Below are 23,061 nucleotides of genomic sequence, written 5' to 3'. Positions count from 1 at the left end.
AATGTCTCTGGAGCCTGAGATTGATTAATGTCGTTTTGATTTGCATCGTGGGCCTCCTCTTTCCAATACATCCCACTTGCGGCTTGTCTCCTCAGGTAGTTCCCTCTCCAGTGAAGGCGGCTCTCAGGCCCAATTTATGGAGCAGCATCTCTGGGTTATATGAGGAGGACAAGGTAGGTATTTCAGTGCCATAAGTAACAGCAAGAGAGTACTCTACGTTCCAAAGGTATTTGACTGAGTGGTGTCTGAGTTCCCTGGCAATAGGTGCAAACTGTCTGCGTTCTGTAAGGGTGGAGAAGAAGAAGTCACTGTATATGGATACTGTGTGGCTCTCAAAGGTCACTTTTCCCAAGCATCTAGACTTGTTCATAATAGTGGCTCTCACTGCAATGTCTCTTGTAGTTACAATAACTTCCCTGGGTGCGTCTGCTAGTGCTGCAGCTGATTTACGTACTCTGATAGAGGACAGAATAGCTGGGGCTTCTGCTCAGTATTGTATGCCCATGGATGTTGCTATTCTTTGAACATATGCCAAAATTGCACCTCTGCCGATCTCTCCAGGGATGCCTCACAAGCATATGTTCCAGCAGCGGTGTCAGGATTCCAGAGAGGCCACCATCTTATGTCGTTGCTTAATATGTGAGTTTAGACTCTCCAGCTGGTGTTTTGTGTCTTCTCTCTCTCCTCGACAGCATATAATTTCTGTTACAAAACACCAATTTCAGCTTGGGTTCTCTATAGTTTTGCCTTTCAGCCCTGTCTAAGGACCACAAGCAGCCTCTTGATGTATTCTTTTGTTGAGGGAGAGGAATCCTCATCCAAATCCGAATTTTGGTGCACTCCACTAGAAGTAAGTGAAGTGCATGTTTCCTCCTCATCATGCAAATTATCTGAGACCTCTGGCTTACTCTGGGGTTCAGACACCACTCTGATGGGTAATGGCTGTGTTGTTTGTTCAAATGACAGCCGGATGTCTGGGAGTCCAGGCCTCTCTATCTGGTAAGGCTTTTGTGTTTGCACCCCATTATGATCTCTGGGGGGTAGTTGGAGGGGGATCCTACTAGTAAGGATCACCCTCACTAGTAGGATATACTACGGTGGTCTTCTGAAGGAACCATGAGCCTGGGAGCAGAGGGATAAGCTGCTTCCCTTCTGCCCACATGTTGTAGGTCACAGTTTAATTAGCTATTGTGTGCAAATAAGCAGAGGCCTACCCAGGTGTTAAATATTCCTAGTGGGTGGTGATTTTAGGAGTTATATAAGGGTTGTTGTCATTAGCTTGGCTAATATAGCTTGGTTGCTTCATCTAAGTGTTGCTTCTAAGTGTGGTTGGAGATATTCTGGAGAGTTTTACAGAAGCTTCAACTGTCTAAGAGTTGTGCTAAGAGTTTTTCTTTTCTACTGTTGCAGGTAAGATTCATCTGTAGGAAAAGGTTACTGACTGCACAAGGTTTGATTTCCTGTTGGTAATTACAAGGCATTTGATTTGATTAGTTAGCTACTTGCTATTGATTGCTGTTTCATTAGCTATTGTGTGCAAATAAGCAGAGGCCTACCCAGGTGTTAAACATTCCTAGTGGGTGGTGATTTTAGGAGTTGTATAAGGGTTGTTGTCATTAGCTTGGCTAATATAGCTTGGTTGCTTCATCTAAGTGTTGCTTCTAAATGTGTGGTTGGAGATATTCTGGAGATAACCTGGAGGTAATCTGAGGTATTCAGGAGGATAAATAAAAAGTTAAGATTTGTTTGATTTAAATTATTCACCTCATTGGAATGGCAGACTTAGTTCAATGTAATAGTTGCTATGCATTTGTTTCACGTTCCACTTTTTGGAGGTTTGGTTGTTGTCTAATCTGTAGACAGTTCTCTATCTTGCGGCAGGAGATTGTATTTTTGAAGACTGAGATCTGTAAATTATCTGGTAAACAAACTCAGGCTGGATCTGCTGCAAAGCCACTGTTGCAGAAACATACTACGAATGGCAGATGGATCACTGAAGGATCTGGTAGACTAAGACTTGTGGATAAAAGCCATATTGCACAGTCTGTTGCTCTACATAATTCATTTTCTGCACTTTCAGAGTGTAATGGTGATATGGAGACAGGCACTTAGGGTAGTGGTGTTGTGGAGAGAGGCATTGAGGCTAGTGGTGTTGTGGAGAGAGGCATTGAGGCTAGTGGTGTTGTGGAGAGAGGCATTGAGGCTAGTGGTGTTGTGGAGAGAGGCACTGAGGCTAGTGGTGTTGTGGAGAGAGGCATTGAGGCTAATGGTGTTGTGGAGAGAGTCATTGAGACTAGTGGTGTTGTGGAGAGAGGCACTGAGGCTAGTGGTGTTGTGGAGAGAGGCATTGAGGCTAGTGGTGTTGTGGAGAGAGGCACTGAGGCTAGTGGTGTTGTGGAAAGAGGCTTGGAGACTATGGTGAGGCCTAAGAGAAAGCAGTTGTTGTTAGGGGATTCCATCATAAGAGGTGTGGAGATGGACAATGGTGGTCTTGTGAGGTGTCTTCCCGGAGCTACTGCTCACAGAGACAGGAGACGTATTTGTAATATTCTTAAGCGAGCAAAGCAGGAAGGCGAATTGGATGTACTTGTCCATCTAAGGACAAATGACTTGGCGTGCAATGAGGTTTCAGAGGTTAAGGACGTTTTTAGTGTTTTTGCCAATGATATACGACAGGTTGCTTCTACACTGTCATTCTCTGAAGTTCTGCCTGTGCATAACACTCAGAACGACAGGCGGATGCGTATTAGGGACTTTAACTTGTGGCTTGGTGAATGGTGTCGGGAGCAAGGATTTGGTTTTATTTCTCATGGTAGCTCTGTTTGGAATGGAAATAAACTGTACAAAAAAGATGGTTTGCATCTTTCTCAAAAGGGAAAAAATGTTCTCAGTGAGCAGTTTAGAGGTTTTGCTAGGATGTATTTAAACTAGGAGGGGGGCAAAAGGGTGATAAAACATCAATCCAAGTGTCCCCCAAAACAAGGACAGAAGGTGCCTGTAGGAAGTGTGTTAAAAAATGATAAGCTTAGAGTCATGTCTACAAATGCTCGCAGTATAGGGAATAAGATCCATGAACTTGTGGCAATAATGGCAACTGATAGTGTAGATTTAGTCGCTGTTACTGAGACATGGTATAATGAGAAAAATGACTGGGACATAGCAATACCGTGCCTATGGCAGCTGAGTATCAACAGATCAAACCTGAGCCGAAGGAGAACACTGCAGCCCACGAGTTCCAGATGTGTTGGGAGTGGTCTTGTTAACTGATTGTTCATTTAGAGTGGCAAAATCTCTGATATTTTATCGTATCGCCCGGAGGTCTTGCAAAGTGCATCTGTCCGGCTCAGCGGGTAAGCTCCACCCCCCATGATCTCTTTCTTTTTCTGGACTGACTTAAGTACCAAACTGTTGGAACTAGGGAGGTGGGTTCCCTATATAACATTGTTTGCATTTGATATTTCTGTCCTATCGGCGATTGTGATGCATCTTTTTAGACATACCATTTGTACTATCTAATGTACTTCAGTGGTTTTTACCCTATTTTGTGTTAAATAAATAGTTGGATGTGTTTTCTGCCTATTTTGTGTAGTTCATATTTAAAATATTTACATTTTGCAGTTTTTTTCTACTATTATAGTATATTCAATTAGGATTATTAAAGTATATCAACAAGACAGTCAGCTATTTTTCCAATTCTTATGGCAGTCTTTTGTACCAGATAAGGTCACTTCCATTCAGGGCTGACCTTAGGGGTGTGCGAGCTGTGTACAGGGCACCATGGCAGTAAGGGGCGCTATAGCAGCAGGGGGCGCCACGGCAGCAGGGGGCGCCATGCGGCCGACACAGCTCACACATGGCCGGCCGGGATTATAATTTTTTTTTATATATATATATATATATATATATATATTGCGGTGGGGCGGAGCTTACCGTGCGGTGGAGGTGGGGCTAAACTGATGGTGTGGGTGATTGTCTGCCTGTGTTTGTGTGGCTGTCTGTCTGTGTGTTTGACTGTCTGCCTGTGTGTGAGACTGTCTGCCTGTGTGTGTGTGTGTGTGTGTGTGACTGCCTTTGTCTGTGTGTATGACTGTGTGTGTGTGTGTGTGTGTTTGTGACTGTCTGCCTGTGTGTGACTGTCTGCCTTTGTGTGTGTGTGACTGCCGGTGTGTGACTGTCTGCCTGTGTGTGTTTGTGTGGCTGTCTGCCTGTGTGTGTGTGTGACTGCCTGTCTCTGTGTGTGTCTCTGTCTTCCTGTGTGTTATGGTTTTCTGCCTCTGTGTCTGTGTGGGAGGAGGAGGGGGCTGTCTGCTTGTGTGTATGTGTGTGGCTGTCTGTGTGTGACTGCCTGCCTGTGTGTGTGTGTGTGGCTATCTGCCTGTGTGTGTGTGTTTGTGAGTGGCTGTCTGCCTGTGTGTGTGTGTGTGTGTTTGTGTGTGTGACTGTCTGCATGTTATTATGTGTGGCTGTGTGTGAGTTGCTGACTGCCTGTGTGTGTGTGTGTGTGTGTGTGTGTTTGTGTGTGTGTGTGTGTGTGTGTGTGTGTGGCTGTCTGCCTGTAATTGTGTGTGAGTGAGTTTATCTGCCTGTAACTGTGTATGTGTGTTACTGCCTGTACCTGTGTGTTTCTTGCCTGATCCTGTGTATGGGACTATGTGGTGAATTTGACAATGTATACAGTTGCAAGAAAAAGTATGTGAACCCTTTAGAATGATATGGATTTCTGCACAAATTGGTCATAAAATGTGATCTGATCATCATCTAAGTCACAACAATAGACAATCACAGTCTGCTTAAACTAATAACACACAAAGAATGAAATGTTGCCATGTTTATATTTAACACACCATGTAAACATTCACAGTGCAGGTGGAAAAAGTATGTGAACCCCTAGACTAATGTCATCTCCAAGAGCTTAATGGAGTGAAATGTTAGCCAACTGGAGTCCAATCAATGAGATGAGATTGGAGGTGTTGGTTACAGCTGCCCTGCCCTATAAAAAACACACACCAGTTCTGGGTTTGCTTTTCACAAGAAGCATTGCCTGATGTGAATGATGCCTCGCACAAAAGAGCTCTCAGAAGACCTACGATTAAGAATTGTTGACTTGCATAAAACTGGAAAGGGTTATAAAAGTATCTCCAAAAGTCTTGCTGTTCATCAGTCCACGGTAAGACACATTGTCAATAAATGGAGAAAGTTCAGCACTACTGCTACTCTCCCTAGGAGTGGCTGTCCTGTAAAGATGACTGCAAGAGCACAGCACAGACTGCTCAATGAGTTTAAGAAGAATCCTAGAGTGTCAACTAAATACTTACAAAAGTCACTGGCAAATGCTAACATCCCTGTTAGCGAATCTACAATACGTAAAACACTAAACAAGAATGGATTTCATGGGAGGATACCACAGAGGAAGTCACTGCTGTCCAAACAAAACATTGCTGCACGTTTACAGTTTGCACAAGAGCACCTGGATGTTCCACAGCAGTACTGGCAAAATATTCTGTGGACAGATGAAACCAAAGTTGAGTTGTTTGGAAGAAACACACAACACTATGTGTGGCAAAAAAGAGGCACAGCTGTGGCATGACCTCAAGAAAGCGATTCACACCAGACATCCCAAGAATATTGCTGAACTGAAACAGTTCTGTAAAGAGGAATGGTCAAGAATTACTCTTGACCGTTGTGCTCATCTGATCTGCAACTACAGGAAACGTTTTGTTGAAGTTATTGCTGCCAATGGAGGTTCAACCAGTTATTAAATCCAAGGGTTCAGATACTTTTTCCACCTGCACTGTGAATGTTTACATGGTGTGTTCAATAAAAACATTGCAACATTTCATTCTTTGTGTGTTATTAGTTTAACCCCTTAAGGACACATGACATGTGTGACATGTCATGATTCCCTTTTATTCCAGAAGTTTGGTCCTTAAGGGGTTAAGCAGACTGTAATTGTCTATTGTTGTGACTTAGATGATGATCAGATCACATTTTATGACCAATTTGTGCAGAAATCCATATAATTCCAAAGGGTTCACATACTTTTTCTTGCAACTGTATGTATAACTGTTTGCATCTGACTGTAGGACTGTGCACATAACCCTGCAAAAATATATGTGACAGATCCATCTGTATAGACTGAGATTGCTGGTTCGACTGTTTGCCCCTTTTTCGTTTATTTGCCTGTCCATATGCCCCTGTTCGTTTGTTTCAGGAAATACCGATTAAAACTACCGAACAGACGGCCATCCAGGAGAGAGAAGTGTGCTGCTGGTTAACCTCTTGGCCCCAATTAGAACGTTGTGGTTAACCGCAGACACCTCTCCATTCTAACCGTATTCAGGGGGGTCGTCGTTCGTATGCCGACCACGAGGTGGCGGCCATTTTAAACACACGAAAGACCAGCTGTGTTCGGCGAGGATTCTATGGAACTATAACAGGACACTTTATCTGCCGAACACCGCTGAAACTACCGATCGTCCGTCGTTTTCGGCAGGGCATACGAACACCGGTCCGTTCGAGAGTTTTAAACCAGATAGCCATCCCATGGAGTCAATCGTATACCGAAAGACACATGAAAGACTTTGACTCCATGGCGATTGAACTATGCGCATTGGATCTGAGTGCTATTCGGTAGCAATATGCACTCAGACCCAGGCTATCTAGGGATACGTTACACAAAGCACATGCATTCGGTATTTGTATACTTATATATTTTTAGGTGTCTTTTCAGTTGTATTTAAAAAGGCGATTTGCCTCTATCCCTGGAGATAATTAGGTTTCTTCCCAATTATCTCCAGGATAGAGAGGAGGGATTTATGTATGTAAAGGGGAGTGCTTAACCCTGAGCCACTGCGATTAGTTACTGTCCAATATGTGTCCCAGTCTTCCATCTGGTCCCCTAGGGGAGTGTCCACCAGGTGGGAGACCAGCATAAATACCGGGCAGGTAGCCCTCATTAAACAGATTCCTGTTTTACCCTCAAGACGGAGCTTGGTCTCGTGTTTGGGGGGATTGCTACTTGGAAAGACTTATTTTGTCTATTTTAGCCGTAGAAGGAGTTCGGCTGATTTTATGTTCGTGAGTTACCGCATTCCCTTACACTCGGTTCGGGAGTTTGGCGGTCGGCCGTGCAGAGCCTGCATTTCTGTAAAGGGGGATTATCGGCTAAACGGCGGTTTCATCTATTTAAGCGGTGAGTGTCTTAACAATATACACCTGCATTCACAGATAGGCCTAAATGCATATTTTAACTGACTTAAATACCCATCTCACACAGCCAATAAACCCAGCACAAACATCACATACAACCAATACACGCATATCACACACAGTTAATACACCCATTACAAATATCACACACAGACAACACATAGCATATATATCACAACAGTCATCACACCTATCACATACACAGACAACACAAACATTACATCTGTAACGGCCACCCTGAGTATCAAGGGGTGTAAGCCGTTAGGGATGTCCTTTTCCCTTAGAAGGAGCAGTGCTGCAGTGTTCTCCAGTTGTCATCTCAGCCAACAAAATATCCAATAATGCAGTAGAGCTCTTACAAGAGCTATTGATATACCTTTGAATCAGGTTCCCTACAAGCATGAGACAAGGCTACGTGTTGAGGGTTAAGCAGAACTGAATTTTAATGGCAGCCACACTGGCCTTTTATGCAAACCCCCAAACAAGTGTGACTCCCACATGGACCTTGTTAGGGACAAGGAAACAAATAAACACACCAATCATAATAGCATTGCAATCTGAGCACTCCCACAAATGGCATACAATTCCTCCCCTCTGCTTGGAAGATAATTTAGTTAATTACTGTATCAACTCAATTACCTCCAAATGAAAAAAGGACATATTTTATACATTTCTGGAAACACCCCAAACATCACATAAAAACTCAATAAAAAATAAGTTTAAAGTTACATGGAAGTCCCATTTCTCTTTCGTGAATTTCAAAATGTCGAACAATATCTTGAATAGTTGTTCGTGTGTAAGGTAGTCATGTGCATCTTTATTTGGGAGTTGTTTTTACCGAATGCTGAATTATGACAAAGCTAAGTGGTCCTGGAAGTCTCAGCGGTGTTTGGGCCGTTGAGTGTCCGCAAATAGTTCCATACACTCGACACCCAAACCCCGCTGGACGCGTTCGACAAAACAAGATGCCCGCCACCACGTGTTCGTGCATGCTAATCGACAGCCACCCAGTGAACTACTTAGAATGTTCAGAGTTGCGGTTTGGAATAGTGTCAAATAGGTCAATTGACAGCACACGACTGCTTTGGGTGGTCGAATGGTTCGCTAAAACGTTTGGTATACGAACCAGCTTGGGTAAAGTCTGTTCGTTGTAGTTTGTAAATGTTTAGACGAATGTCATTACAAATAAGGCTCAGAGTAGTAACAAAACATAATTTCAGAGAACAGGGCATCTGTTACAACATGTTATGTTTCAGAAATGTTAGACAAGATGGAGGAACACAACTGCAGAATTAATAGGTAGTACGAAAAGCAAAAATAAGTTACTTTAGGATTCCTTGAGAGATTTTATCTATCTTTATTTATTTATTTATTTATTTATCTTTAGTGAATTTTAGTTGAAGACAAATATAATTACTTATTTGCAGTTTGGCATGTAGTAAGAAAAAAATACTTTGCCCAAATGTTGTAACAAATGTAAAAAAAGAAAAAAGTAACAATGTCCTTAATTATGCAAAGTAGGAGTTAGAATGCAGCATAGGAAATAGTTTTGAATAGATTGTAGAAATGTGACAATTCTTTAAGTAGTAGCAGAAGTTCTTAATAACTTGATTAGTAGTTGATAACTGGCACAAAGAATTTGATTAGACTTATATGCAGAGTTGCAGCAATAATAAGATTTGATAAGTGGCACATAGAATTTGATGAGACTTATATGTAGAATTGCAGCAAGAAGTAAATTGATAGATAATATTTAGTGATACTTATGGTTTTCCGTGAAACTCCTGAGGATAAAATTATTAGTAGATTTTGAAGGGATTAATATATCCAGGTATTTCAGTAGTAACAATCCAGTTTGTTTGAGAGTTAATGAATTAAGGAGTCCATCCTGGTCTGGTAATAGATGATGACAGCATGGTATAGTATTCCAAAATAAGTAAGAGGTACTTCAGTGTGGAGTCCGAAGTTGAAGAATTCAAACAAGCAAGAGTAACTCAGCGAGGAGTCTGAGGTTGTGGAAGTCTAATGAAGTAAGAGGTAGCTCAGCGTGGAGTCCGAGGTTGGGACAGAATCACTCATCAATTTTGAGTTTGGCGCGGCTTCCCTATAAGGCAGGTGAGTGGAGCGTCATATGGATGGGAGGAGCTTACTTCTGAATGTGGAAGTAACCACGGGGGAACGGAGTTACGGTAAGTTATGACACAACATCATAGTATAGTAAGATGTATTACAATGGAGCTCTGGTATATAAAATGCACATTACTCTGTGTTTTATAGTTAGGGAGCTCAGTTATACACTAATAGACACATTACTGAGAGATGTATTGTTGTGTAGTGTATGATTTTGTCACATTTTGTCCCATTACTGGGAGTTTTATTGTTGTGGAGCTCTGTGATAAATGGAGAAGTAGCGTATTACTAAAAAAAAATATTCCAAAGAGGTCAAGGTAAATAAGTATAATCCATAGCTCCAAAGCAAAACTACTCACAGTATTATGTGACATACTTAGTCTGCTCCTTTGTAATGTAGGGGAGGCAGTCTGGCACTTCTGTTGGCTGCAGACCATAAGTAGTTGTCTTTCTAGCTTGGGATAATCAGAGCACTGCCGCAGAGTACCACAGGACACTGCAAGTCCCTGAGCTTGCGAGACAGTTACATATGGTCTGTACGCAGTGGAGTGACAGACCAGATTCAGATCAGCATGCCCCTCTCCCAACTAGGTAACAACAGGAAAGGAGGAATTATTTTTTGTTTTTAAATCATTATTAATTTAATAAATACCCTATACAATCACTACACTCCTATACACACACACAATACATGGATTACGGGGGGGGGGAGGGGGGGGCGCTGTGAAGATTTTTCGCACAGGGCGCCTAAAGGCCTAAGGCCGGCCCTGCTTCCATTCATATTTTTATATAAATCATGGACACTTATTGTCCTATGCATCACTAATTTTGTTTCAATGCTTTGTATGACATGTATTTGATAATTGTACAAAAATAAATAAATGTAATCTTTTTTAATTTTGTAAACTACTCAAATCAATAAAATAAATAAAGAAATAAATAATTCTTCCATAGGATGGGAATAGAACTTTACCAGATTCAGATAAAGCAATAGTGGATATCCTTGAACATGATCGTAAGGAGGCACTGGAGGATCGACATGAGCTTGTGGACAGGATATTTAATCTACAGGAAGAGATACGTCAAGTTGAAGATTTGCGGGACAAGGTAGAAATGAAACCACAATTAAAGTACAGTGACATTCCTTCTAAGAAGATATAATCAGATCAAAGGGCAATTAGTGAGGCCCATGTTTCAAACAACATTAGGTCCAACATTTGCCCATTTTGTAAAAGGCTCCATATTAATAGAAAGGTGCAGATGGGGAAAGAGAAAATGGAAAGAAAAATAAGCCTCTAAAAATAACTTTTACTACTGAGGAAGTGTTATTTAGTAGTCTGGACACTGCCATGTATGTCATTATAACATCGCCAATAATGAAAGGTGTTCTTGAAACTTTATTCTGATGCTTCAAGAGTGCAGAGTGAAAAATAAGCGTTGACTTGAAAAAAAAATACAAACTTGTCCAAACAGTTGATAGTTTAAATGAAGGAATAGTTTAATAAGAGCACACCATACTCGTAGCATTTGCTTTCTACCGGAAGACTTCACTCAAATTGAGGTCTCATACCTGAGCTAACAACTCCACTGGTGCAGAGTTTTAGTGCCATAGAAAATCAGGTCAGGTGATTATTCATGCTTAGGTCATCTCCTGATAATCTAAAGCACCATAGCATAAGGTCTGTGACTTCCACCAGAGGTCCCTGTGCCAGACACATGCAATGCTTCCTCAGATGGAAGTCTCTTTCCAGAGGATAAAGGCAATTTAAAAGCTAGGTGCTAATGTTCAGCATGGTAAATACTGATCCAATTGAGTCAATGAAAAAGGCATTTTTTCTTCAGACATCAGGCATAGCTGAAAGAACTATTCTAGTAGGCAGGAATGGTTTTAACTACTGTCTATTAAGAATTGTAGATTATACTAGCTTTAGTGTAACTTGTGGGGATATTTATGGGATAATAATAGTAAACAGTTGAGTATTGCCCACTATTTCAATTCTCAGATCCCAAAGATCGTTATCGTGTAAGTGAAATGTATTCCATATAAATAGCATCACAATTTGTTATAAAAATAGATACAATTTATTGTGACAATTTAAATAATAATAATAATAATAATATGTAACATGCGTGACAATAATCAATGAATATTCAGTATAACATGGTATGCAATTAATGGCAATACTTTCCACTGGCTAACATAGCAATTGTCAAGACAATGATTAATGATGGGCTTCACAGAGAAACTAAAGTTTCACACAGAGAAAGCTTCCAGCGAATAGCCATAAAACTTTAGCTGACAGTTAGAATAACCCTTTCAATGCTGGCTAGACCTACTAGGTAATTAAGACCTATTCTCATGTAATTTTTAAATAAAATAACATTTAAAGCAGCTCATTAGTCATTTCCTGGAACCATCAAATAAGATAAATCTATCAAATTCTATGAGCAGAATTTTAACTTGCCTAAACAGATATTTTATCTTATTTTAGAGCAAATCAATACACCTGGATAAATATCACAATATGCTAACATGTGATATGTCACATAAATACATAGTTATTCTAATTCCATCTGCAGCATGGAATGGTTCTAAATATATACTTCTTAGTTAACTAAGATTTCTAAATATCGAAATCTGATCGTGATTTATCCAGTCATATATCATGCTATTAGAAAATTTTAATTAATTAAGATTAATTAAATGAAACCAGCATATTTACCAGTAAAGTAGATTTTCTCATCAGATATTCTCAGGTAGCTAAGTGTCAAGGAATGTTTCTTTCTCGCTCTGACTCTGCTTGCTTCTTACTTAGCCTGCTTCCGACTCTTTGCCCTTTGCTTTCTCTGCATACCTCTGCATTTCTCTCTCTTCCCTTTGTCTTAACTTTTAAAGGAAAATTCACTAGGTGATAGACCAATAGGGACACTGGAGGTGTGGTTACCTTCCAGATAACAATTAAAGTATTTGGTCTATAGAGGGCAGTCTTGTCCCACTAAACATACCTATCCAGGAAAGAGTTAACTTTTCCTGGTGGCTATTTTGACGTCTTTTACCTTATCTTTATGGTTAATATAATTTAAGTTTACTCGTCAGTTCAAAGGGTTTTCTTCAGACTATGTGTCTCCAAATTCTGCTATAATTGCTAATATGACAGTTATAACTAAGTATGACCCCTAAACTTACAATGGGACGTTATACAATATCGAAAGTAAAATTAAATTATTTAATCTTCTCTGTCACAAATGTCTGGGTTTAGAATTAATTATATTCCATTAGCATTTAGCTAACAGTCTGTCCATCCCCCGTTCTCATCTCTTATCAACAGGTTTGTATATACTAAGCATTCCTTTAGCTCTGGCAAAGTGGTTAGTTTTACAGAAGGGATAGAAATCTTGTGTCTTTTGTTAACTTGAAAATAACAAAATGGAGTCTACTCTGTTCAGAGTGACTGACAATGTACATTTTAATTTCTATCATAGCACAAAATGTCTGCCAATATAAATACCCTGACAAACTATAATCTTAATTTTATTAATGACAGGAGGCGAATATTTGCTTAAGTCTCTCTTTACTAGAACTCCCCAGCAGCACATTAACATAGAGAAAAACAACCAATCAGAAAAAAGTACTGAAACCATAAAAGGCCCCTCCCAACCAACTACTTCCTCTTTCAAGCTGCGACAAATCAAAGAACATGAACAATATAACTCAATATTAGAATAATAGGAACTCCAACGAAGTCAGCCGATAAATGTCATCCAAACTCGAAATGAACGTGGAACAGTAGATATATCCTTGAGCTTTATCCCAAAGAAAGCCTTAAACCCGGATCTGCAGACGAACCATAACTGAAATGAGATAAGCAGAGTCGAAAACTCTGATTAGTTTATGAAATGTACTGTGAAAAACATGAACACCCACAATCAATTACAGACAGTACAGCATCCATAAAATCTCACCCTGACTTCCCTCAGGAAGGCAAATAACCAACCTACCTAATCATAGCCCTAGAGAATAGGCTATCCAGAGGTGGTCAAAATAAAATTATATTAAATAAAATTAATAAAATTAAGATTATAGTTACACTAAAGCTATTATAAACTACAATTTTATAACATGACAGGAGGCTTCATATTTGCTGTTTTAACGCTCAGACAGCAAAGCAAAAGAAACACGATCCGCCGGTCTAACCTAAAATTGGCAAAAGGTATCTTCTCGGGACCAGTAGCTGAACGCATGATGTCCTGGAGAGATGTGCCCAGCATGCAGGCGTCTGAGGCCTCTGCGCCTCTAACCGAAAGTGCTCCGAAGGTCGAATTCACCCCCGCCAATGCCAACCATAAATCCAACATGCCAAAGTAAGAGATGAAACTGGATTGATAGCTCTGACAGACAAAATCAATAACTGACCGGAACGAGAAAGGCGAAGAGGGAAGGAATTGCCACATAATGAGACAGCGTCGTCGCTACGCAGAGTATAGGAGAGTCATGGAAAATGGGTAGAATATAGCTGTCAAATCCGACTAGTACATCTAGACACCCTGAAAGAGAACAAAACACGTCTGAAATAAATAAGGCGTAGTAAGAGGGCAAATTAGCCAAAAGTCGACAAAGGGAAGGTCCTGAGTATCAGGCCAATTCTGGAGGAACGATAAAAATCGCCTACGCCCCAGAGAAAGGAATACCTAGGCCTCGGAGTTTGTGACATCAGTGGGAACGGCAGGAGCATTGGGTCTTGATGGGACAGGTCCAGGAGGTCCAGAAACTAGGACCAAAGATACACATTGACCTCAAACCTGCAGTAAGACCCTGGGTACCACAGCAAACGGAAGAAACGCATCAGCTCCCCATGATGATCACACTTTGATGAAAGCATCCATCGCTGAACAACGCCGGATCCGTGAGCAGCCGAAGCAGGCCGGGACCTGATAGTTCATCCTGGAGGTGAAAAAGTCCACTGTGAATGGATCTCTCCGGTCTGCGATCTCGAGGAAGGTGGGACGAAAGATCGTTCAATCACTGCCATCCCTCCAATGTCTGGAGAACCAATCCGTTGTCAGGTTCAACACCCCCGACAAATACTCTGCCTAGAGAATAATGTTGCGTTGGAAGCAGAAGCTGTAGATCTCCTTCATAACCTTCGAGAGAATCCAAGAGTGGGCTTCTCCCAGGCGGTTGAAGCATTGCTCTTCCGAGGCATTGTCCATCCGGAGGAGGACGGAGCAATTGGAAACTCTGACTCCATCTCTGACCATGGTCCCCCCCGTGGAACTGGTCATGCAGGTGGCTCCCCAACCCCAAGACTCGCTTCTGAGTCTAGCACAAAATCCGGAGTCAGACCAAAGATCGCCTTGCCGTACAGGCCAACATGAGAAGGAGCCAACAGTGCAGTTCGGTCTTCACGTCCGTAGTGAGGGAAACCACTTGGGCATAGGATGGTCTCTTGCGTAGAAAACAAGCCTTCAGCTTCCGCATGGCCCTGTAATGGATTGGGCCCGGGTAGATCACCTGGATCGATGCAGAGAGGAGACCCACCACACGTAGGCCGAAAGGAAAACAGGTGTACTGGCAAGGTTCGTCCTTCCCGAGGAAATGGCGGAATCTTCGGCACTCATTGTCCACTGGGACAGAGAGGTAGGCGTCCTACAGATCCAGTCCTGCAAACCAATCTCCCGGCCGGAGGAGGTCCCATAGGCGATGGGTGTCCTCCATCTTGAAACGGTATACCACAACGGCGTTTAAGCTTCTCAGGTTGAACATCGGACAGAAATCCCCAGACTTTTTCTTTACCAGAAAAATTGAGCTGAAGAAGTTTTGCGTGTCCGGAGTCCACTGGACCACGCCCTTGTCGAACAGGGCTCGAATCTCAGTGTATATCAGGGATTGTAGCACCCTTAAGGAGGGAATTAACTATCCATGACATATCCTCGAGCAGTCTGAAGTACCCACACGTCTAAGGACACCTCCTCCTACTTGTCCCTGCTGTGAAACAGCCTGCCCGCATGCAACAGAGGGAAGGAGAAATGGCAGGAGGTGCTCTCACCTTCACCTCTGTCCCATCTTTGTGAATAGAAGGACCGGGAATGGTAGGATGGAAAGAAGGATGATTCACAGGCGAAAGACCCTCTTCATGGAAATCTGGGCTTTGTCCATCGAGGTGAACAGAGTCACATGCTTATGAAGCTCCTTTATAATGGGTTCTCCGAAGAGAAGACAGGGGGACCAATTCCTCCGACTCTAATACATACTATTTGTTATCCATGCAAAGAAGGACTGCATTTCTGCGTTCTGTGCAGAGAGCAACCTTCCTGTGACAAACTCCCCTTTTAAGGGAATTTGCCATGAGTTTTCGGAGGGGCCTGCGTGCCAGTCTCCTACCCTGGGACTATGGACACTGTGATAACCCATGTTCAAAGTACTGTTTCTGCCCCTTGGACTTTTAACTGGAACAGATTCAAACATGTGGCGGCGGCCATCTTAAATTGCCCAGCAGTATTTTGTCGTCGAGTGTATAGAACTGTTTTGGGCATGGGACCATTTGCACGGTGGGGCAAAAATAAGACTTCCATTGTCTTTGTTAATCATATCACAGGCGGGGGGGGGGGGGGGATTTGTGTACAGTAACTGGGAGTGTTCAAATGTAAACTGTTTTTATTGGATTGTGCATTTCATGTCCTGTGTCATGTCCTGTGCCCCACGAGGTCCACATGGGCGGTAACCTTGTGGGGAAATACTGTATAAAACAAGCAGCTGTACCATCAAACCTTCAGTTCTACTTGACCCTCAACTCGCAGCCTCAACTCGTGTTTGGGGGGGACAGCTATAATAACTACAGGGATTGCTATGCTTTTCATACTCCCTTAGCTTCACTAAGCTCTTGTAAGAGCTTGTTCCTGTTCCTGCTTCGCTCTCTGAAGGAAGAGAGCTTCACCTTTTGGAGCCTGGAGCTTTGTCGTAGGTCCAGGGTGGGTAGGAGACGGCGAGACCCCAACCAAGCTGCAACGGTTTGTGGGGTCTGCAGTGCTTAAGGTGCGGTGCTGATGGTCCTTGGTGAGCGCTAGGAGCATCCCGTCTATGGTCCAACTCTCAGCTAGCCTGGGGCAACCGTAACACTTCCTATTGCCCAGCAGGCAAAGCAGCGCAGGGCCCAGTCCCGTAAGGAAGCCGGGTCTAGGGCGGCACCCTCTGAAAAGGCCTTGGCCGCAAGTATGTCCAGCAGTTTGTCCTGCCCCAGACGGAAGTTGCACTTGACCCCTGTCTTAAGGTTCCATCTTGTGCATGTCCTGTACGTGGCGACCAAGTTCTGAACTCCAGGGTCATGGTTACCTTGTCCGGGAGCACCGGCCTGGGTATTCCACCCGAAGTTTCCTGCGTACTTCTCACTCCAGCGACCTGCGGACCCCACAGCGCACGAATCGTGCAAGGTGTTTGGGTAGAGACCATTCCGAAGACCTAGGTGCTGACCTGCTACAGGGGCTCGCCGGAGGCATCCAGGAAGACGTCCTCATCTACTACGCTTGTCGTCATGGCCGGAGCGGATGTGTACTCCGTCTCATGGTGCCACATGGGGTGGGAGGGGTACAGAGACCTCCTCCCGTGCGCCATATAGGCGGCGGGATCTGACCGGCGAGGCCGACAGCATCAGGCCCAGATGCTTCGCTGGAGCTTTACCCTTCCGGCAGCGTGGTTCAGGGCCTTCACCCTTCCAGTAGCACTTCTGCACACTTGCCTGCTCTCTTCTAGGAGAGTCTGAATCAGCCAAGTCGTCTGCCATTTGAGGGGCCAAAGCCTTTTTCTTGGAGGCAGCCACCGCCACAATCATTGCCTGCAAATTGTGTTCCTGTGTAGAGGGTTCCATAGAGAGGTAACCGTAGGCAACGAGCACCCCCTATAGTGGCAGAGGCAAGTCGGCCAGCGCATACCAGGAACAAGTGTGAGTATGTAGTAATTGGGCTTGGCATTTAGAGACAATGGCACAGAAAGCGCAGGCTAAATCAAGGGGGCACAGACAAAGCAGGCCAATCAAGGGGCACAGACAAAGCAGGCCACTCAGTGCGGAACAGCCAAAGCAGGCCAACCAGGGTGTGCAGGCAGCAGTGCTTGAGGGTAGTCCTGTAGGCATGCAGGAATTGAAGAGTCATATAATCCACAGTAATTGGTGGAATAGACTGGCAGGCCAGTGAAGACCTAACTAGTAGTGGGATGTGCATCCTTCAGAGGGGTCCTCCACCAACCGCCCTATAGGTACCCTAGACAAAATAGGGGGGGCATGGGGCTTTAAGACCATCAAGTATGACATAATATCATGTGCTCCACATATGGAGCAGCAACACAGAGATAAAAACAGGAATACTGTAGTGATAATAGCACCAGTAAGAGAAAAACAAACCAAAGCATCAAAACAGACAATATAATATATATACAGAAATTGCAGGGTCCCAATATCACAGACCACCCAACAAGACAAGCTACAGTGACATTCCATCTCACTGTTTAGTGAACAAACCAATAGGATAATTTAGCTACAAATACCAAAAAAACTGGGTATATAACATCACCAAAGGCTATTGGTATCTGTGTTTAAATTATATATTTCGTATACACACATATAGTAACAGAAAGAGCACTGTTCATATATTATTAGAATTACTTTTCAAACCGTTTTAATAAATCTCATGGAAGAAGTGGAGGAAATTAATGATGCTAAACATACAAAATATAGTCCCCCGACTTACACGAGGAAGCTGGAGGGTGAATGACAAGAGGCCGGAAACTGCAACTCCCATGTGGCCACTCACCCTCTCCCCTCCGCCCACGCCGCCTGCGAGCCGTGATAAATCCGAGACTGCGATAGGGAGAGGGAGGAACGGAGGCAGCTTCCGCTCATCGGAATAGTGCCGGCGGGCGGGAGCGTTCACGTGGGGCCGCCGGAGTCGTACCACGGCCCCGGCCGTCGGACAACGAGAGACGGTTCACAGTACCGCTCCCCGGCGACCGCGAGGGGAAAACACTGAACTGAATGAAAGTGAGAAGGGGAGGGTAAACGATAAGGCTGGAGACAGGAAGAGGGAAGGGAAGAAGTAGACCCCCCAAGCCCCAATAAGAAGCAGAATAGATCAGCCAAAGCACACACAAGGAAAAAATAAAAAAAACAGAACTATAACAGAACAGCATAAAATACAGAATAAAAAGTATATAAATAAAGACCCACAGCCACCCATATGAAACAGGAAGCAGTGGTACTCTGACCTGTGCTTGATGTGGAGCATCAAAGAAAGAGGAAGTAGTTGGTTGGGAGTGGCCTTTTATGGTTTCAGTACTTTTTTTCTGATTGGTTGTTTTTCTCTATGTTAATGTGCTGCTGTGGAGTTCTAGTAAAGAGAGAAGCAAATATAAAGCCTCCTGTCATGTTATAAAATTCAATACCACCCAAGTAAGCTATAATCACCTACAATATTAACTGGCTCACAGTACTTAAAATCATAATAGAGCTACCCAACAGTAGAGCTGTTTGGAATGGGAAATTAATATATTTTGTTATTGGAGAATTGAGCCAGAAGAGAGAGACTTAACAGCTTAATTGACTTACAGGAACACTATAGTCACCCACATTATTTTGTTTCCCTTAACAAAGCAGTTTTAGTGAATAGATCATGATCCTGCAGTCTCACTGCTCAATTATCTGCAATTTAGGAGTTAAATCCTATTTGTCTCTGTCCATGCAGCCCTAGCCACACCTCCAAAAGCTGTGACTCACACACCTTGCATAAAACAATGGTTTCACTTTCAATTAGATGTAACTTACGTAGTTACATAGTTACATAGTTACATAGCTGAAAAGAGACTTGCGTCCATCAAGTTCAGCCTTCCTCACAAATGCTTTTGCTGTTGATCCAAAAGAAGGCAAATAACCCAGTCTGAAGCGCTTCCAATTTTGCAACAAACTAGGAAAAAATTCCTTCTTGACCCCAAAATAGCAGTCAGATGTCTCCTTGGATCAAGCAGCTATTACCCCACTAATTAGAAATTATATCCCTGTATGTTATGTTTTTTTTAAGTATTTATCAAATTGCAGTTTAAACATCTGTATAGACTCTGACAAAACCACCTCTTCAGGCAATGAATTCCATATCCTTATTGCTCTTACTGTAAAAAAAACCTTTTCTTTGCCTTAGATGAAATCTCCTTTCTTCAAGCCTAAGTGTGTGACCTAGTGTCCTATGTATAGCCCTGTTTATGAATAGATTTCCAGATAAAGGTTTGTACTGGCCCCAAATATATTTGTATAATGTTATCATATCCCCTCTCAAGCGCCGTTTTTCCAAACTGAAGAGATTTAAATTTTTTAACCTTTCTTCATAACTAAAATGCTCCATTCCTTTTATCAATTTTGTAGCTCGTCTCTGCACTTTTTCTAGTGCCATGATATCTTTCTTTGTTTTGGTGACTATACCCCTGCAATGCCAGTGGATACCCTGTATGGTTGCCATGCACCAGTCCATAATAGAAGAGTACAGGGTCCCAAATCAGAGTCCACACTCTCTGTTCCTATAATGTGTGAGAAGGAGGTTAGCCCCAAATCTTCTCCATTAGCCATACAATCTTTTCATGGAAGATGACTTTTAGCCCCCATGGGTCACAAGAGGGAGCATTCTAGAAAACCTAAAAAGACATGTTATAGAGTGATACCATTTTGAAGTCTCATGACTCGGCAGACTAAATATAGTACTGTCTTAGGTAATGTGAAATTTGTTACATTATATTAGATATTTACATATTTTGGTCCCAATGTACTGGGTTGGCATGTCCAACAAAGTATATCACATAGTTTGTTGATTAAATTATAAATTCAATTACAATTATTTATGTAGCGCAAACATATTCTGTAGTGCTGTACAATATGTAAACAAGACAAACACATAATTCTAACAAAACACGTATAACATGCAAGAAGAGTTGAAGCGAGCCCCGCCCAGACATGGTTACAATCTAAATGGATGAAGGACTAATGCACAAAGGCAAGTGATGGAATCATGTGATTTATATGTAACTGAGGATGTGAGGGGTGCTTGGGAGGTGGAAGCACAATAGATGGAAGATGGCAGTGGAATGTTGTAAAGTTTGACAAGTTAAGTGGAGAAGTGTGGTTTTAGGGATTTGTTGAAGGACTGCAGAAATAGAAAATCTAATAGAAAAGGAACAGTATATGAATGCTTGTTAGGAGTCAGTAAAATGGCACTTATATTCAATGTGAAATTCGAAAACTCCTACAGCTACAAGAGCAATTTGGGATAAGTAGAACTAGTGCCATTACAACATTTGCCCATACACCATGGTGCACTAACTGAATTACAATGTGTCATTTTTTTTTCTTTCGAAATCTAGATGTGGAGGATGTCCTAGAAACCTGCTTTAAAGAATGTGTGTTAGATTTTAAAAGTATGAATTCACTTATTTTATACATAGAATTTATAGATAATTATTCTTTCAAGAATTCCCAGTAAATTTAATAACTTTTACCTGGTTTTATATGAATTATATTTACAGTACTTGGAGGAGAAAGAGGACTTGGAGTTAAAGTGCTCTACCCTGGTAAAGGACTGTGAAATGTACAAGCATCGAATGAACACTGTTATGGTACAATTAGAGGAAGTCGAGAAGGAACGTGACCAGGTATTGAATATATATTGAGTGTATGAAAACAAAAAAAATGATTGCCTATTATTGTCCAATAATATGTAGTTTAACAGCCGGTGACACATTTCAGGATTTTACATTAAGTAATTTTAAATTGATGCTATGTTTACTAGTTTTTGAATTTTAATTACTAACAATTAGCAATACGAACACATCTTTCAATAGATAATATGCATGATATCTTACTGGGGTGTCATTGGAACAGAATATTTAATTATGATCCCAGTTGTCTGGTCGTGGAAAAATGTTGTCTGTCACGCATTATTGATTTTCAAACCAGTGTCTTAACTAGAACCAGGTTCCATTTCTCCTGTCTTTTCATAGTGCAGCTATGTTAAAGTGTTCGCTCGCTTATAGCTTTAGGGTAGTTACAGTTATTGGTAAATGAATAGTCTGTGTGTATAGAGCCACCTGAGCTGGGACAAGTTAGATGTGTACGGCTTCAGGGGTGCAACTTGTAGCCCCAATTTTGTGATTCGGAATTATGTTTCAAGGAAGGTGTCATAACTGGGAATAGTTAGGGATAACTGGGGGGGGGGTTGCGATAGGTGTTGAGGTTGATTAGTGTACCATGTGGTGATTGGGTATTTGGAGTTTATATCGGGTTGGAGAAGGTGGTCTGAGACACCATAGAGAGAGCCATGGACTACCGGGGCAACGGACTAAGTGGTTCACTTATCTTTAATAATTCATTCTCTATATTCCCTTTCTCACACTCGCCATGAGGCATCAAATTTCAGTTTGTGTTGTGCTGAAGTGAGCGACATCTTTTCATAGGTATAAAATTGATTCAGCTTGTCAAGTATTTGGGTCAGGGAGGGGCACTCAGGGGACTTCCACCTCTGTGCCAGTAGGCTTCTTGCAGCCATCAGCACCAGCGCTGTGACCTGTTTTTCACCTAAGGTGAGGTGTGTAGGTAACAATAACAATAGACATATGGTTGAGGTTAATGTGAAGTCTGGGATTTCTAGTGTATCTAAAATGGTACGTGTTAGGGTCCATAGAGGTTGGATATCTTCACAGGACCACCAGATATGCAGCAGTGTGCCTGTTTCTTTGTTACATCTCCAGCAAATAAGCAATGGTTTTAGAAATACATGTTGAAGTCTCTGAGGGGTCATGTAGCAACGGTATGTGTGAGAAGCACCGAGTCCATTTAGACAGTCCGTTCAGAGCATGGAGCCGGTCATCATCTGTTAATGTCCTGTCGCAGTCTGCTTCCCATTGGGCCTTGTGTGTTCGGTGCGTAGGTGGTATAGTCTCTTGCCATGCTTTGTAACACAGCGCTAATGCCTTTGGTTTAGTCGGTGCGGACCAGCATCTGTTCATAAGTAGTTTCGGGGTTACCCACTTGGGGTCTTGTGTGGTGGGGATGGGTAATGCATGTGTTACGAGGATACTCTTTAACTGTAAGTAGGAGAAAATCGCTAGATTCGGTAATTGCCATTGAGTCTGTAGCTCGGGCAGGGGGATTATGTCATTATCCCTCATCGGCTGATGTATGTGAGTGATTCCTGTTGTGAGCCAGTCTGCTAGAGGTTTGTCTTTTGACACCGCTCTAAGAGCTGAAAGAGGTGCTTTGGTGTGGTATGTGTCTTTGTAGCCCATGGTGAGGAAACATTTGTTCCACATCCCTACCTATGGGATTATGATGTCCATAAATGATCAATAAGTGATTGGTCTGGGCAGTGTGCCTTTTCCATGTCTGTCCATTGTATAAGAGTGGGCTTAGAGTGGAGGAGGACCCCTGCTGCTAGTGCCGTTGCTTTATAATATTGTCCGAAATTCGGAAGGCCCATGCCACCAAGTTTGGGTGCGGTTTGTAGAAGTGCTAATGATACTCTGGGTTTCTTCCCCTCCCAAATAAATGAGCCACATAGTTTCTGTAAAGCTTTACAGTATTGTTTGGGGGGTTTTAGAGGTAACATTCTAATAATATATAAAATGCGGGGGAGTATCATCATTTTATAAGCATTTATTTTCCCCATCCATGAAAGCATCACATGTTTCCATTTGTTCCT

At 42.4% G+C, this 23,061-nt stretch overlaps 1 protein-coding gene across 1 annotated transcript in view; it reads left to right on the top strand.

Annotated features, from left to right (window-relative positions):
- CARD11 (caspase recruitment domain family member 11) overlaps positions 1 to 23,061 on the top strand; it is a 1,037,045-nt gene that overhangs the window by 365,491 nt on the left and 648,493 nt on the right. The window contains exons 6-7 of the mRNA XM_063430219.1: positions 10,294 to 10,446; positions 20,891 to 21,016. Of these exons, the coding sequence (XP_063286289.1) occupies positions 10,294 to 10,446; positions 20,891 to 21,016 (279 nt within the window). The remainder of the gene's footprint in view (positions 1 to 10,293; positions 10,447 to 20,890; positions 21,017 to 23,061) is intronic.

This window comes from Pelobates fuscus, chromosome 8, assembly GCF_036172605.1.
Source record: "Pelobates fuscus isolate aPelFus1 chromosome 8, aPelFus1.pri, whole genome shotgun sequence".
Taxonomy (NCBI): Eukaryota; Metazoa; Chordata; class Amphibia; order Anura; family Pelobatidae; genus Pelobates; species Pelobates fuscus.
The sequence above is the reverse complement of the archived record's forward strand: the minus strand, read 5'-3'. Positions and strand labels throughout refer to the sequence as shown.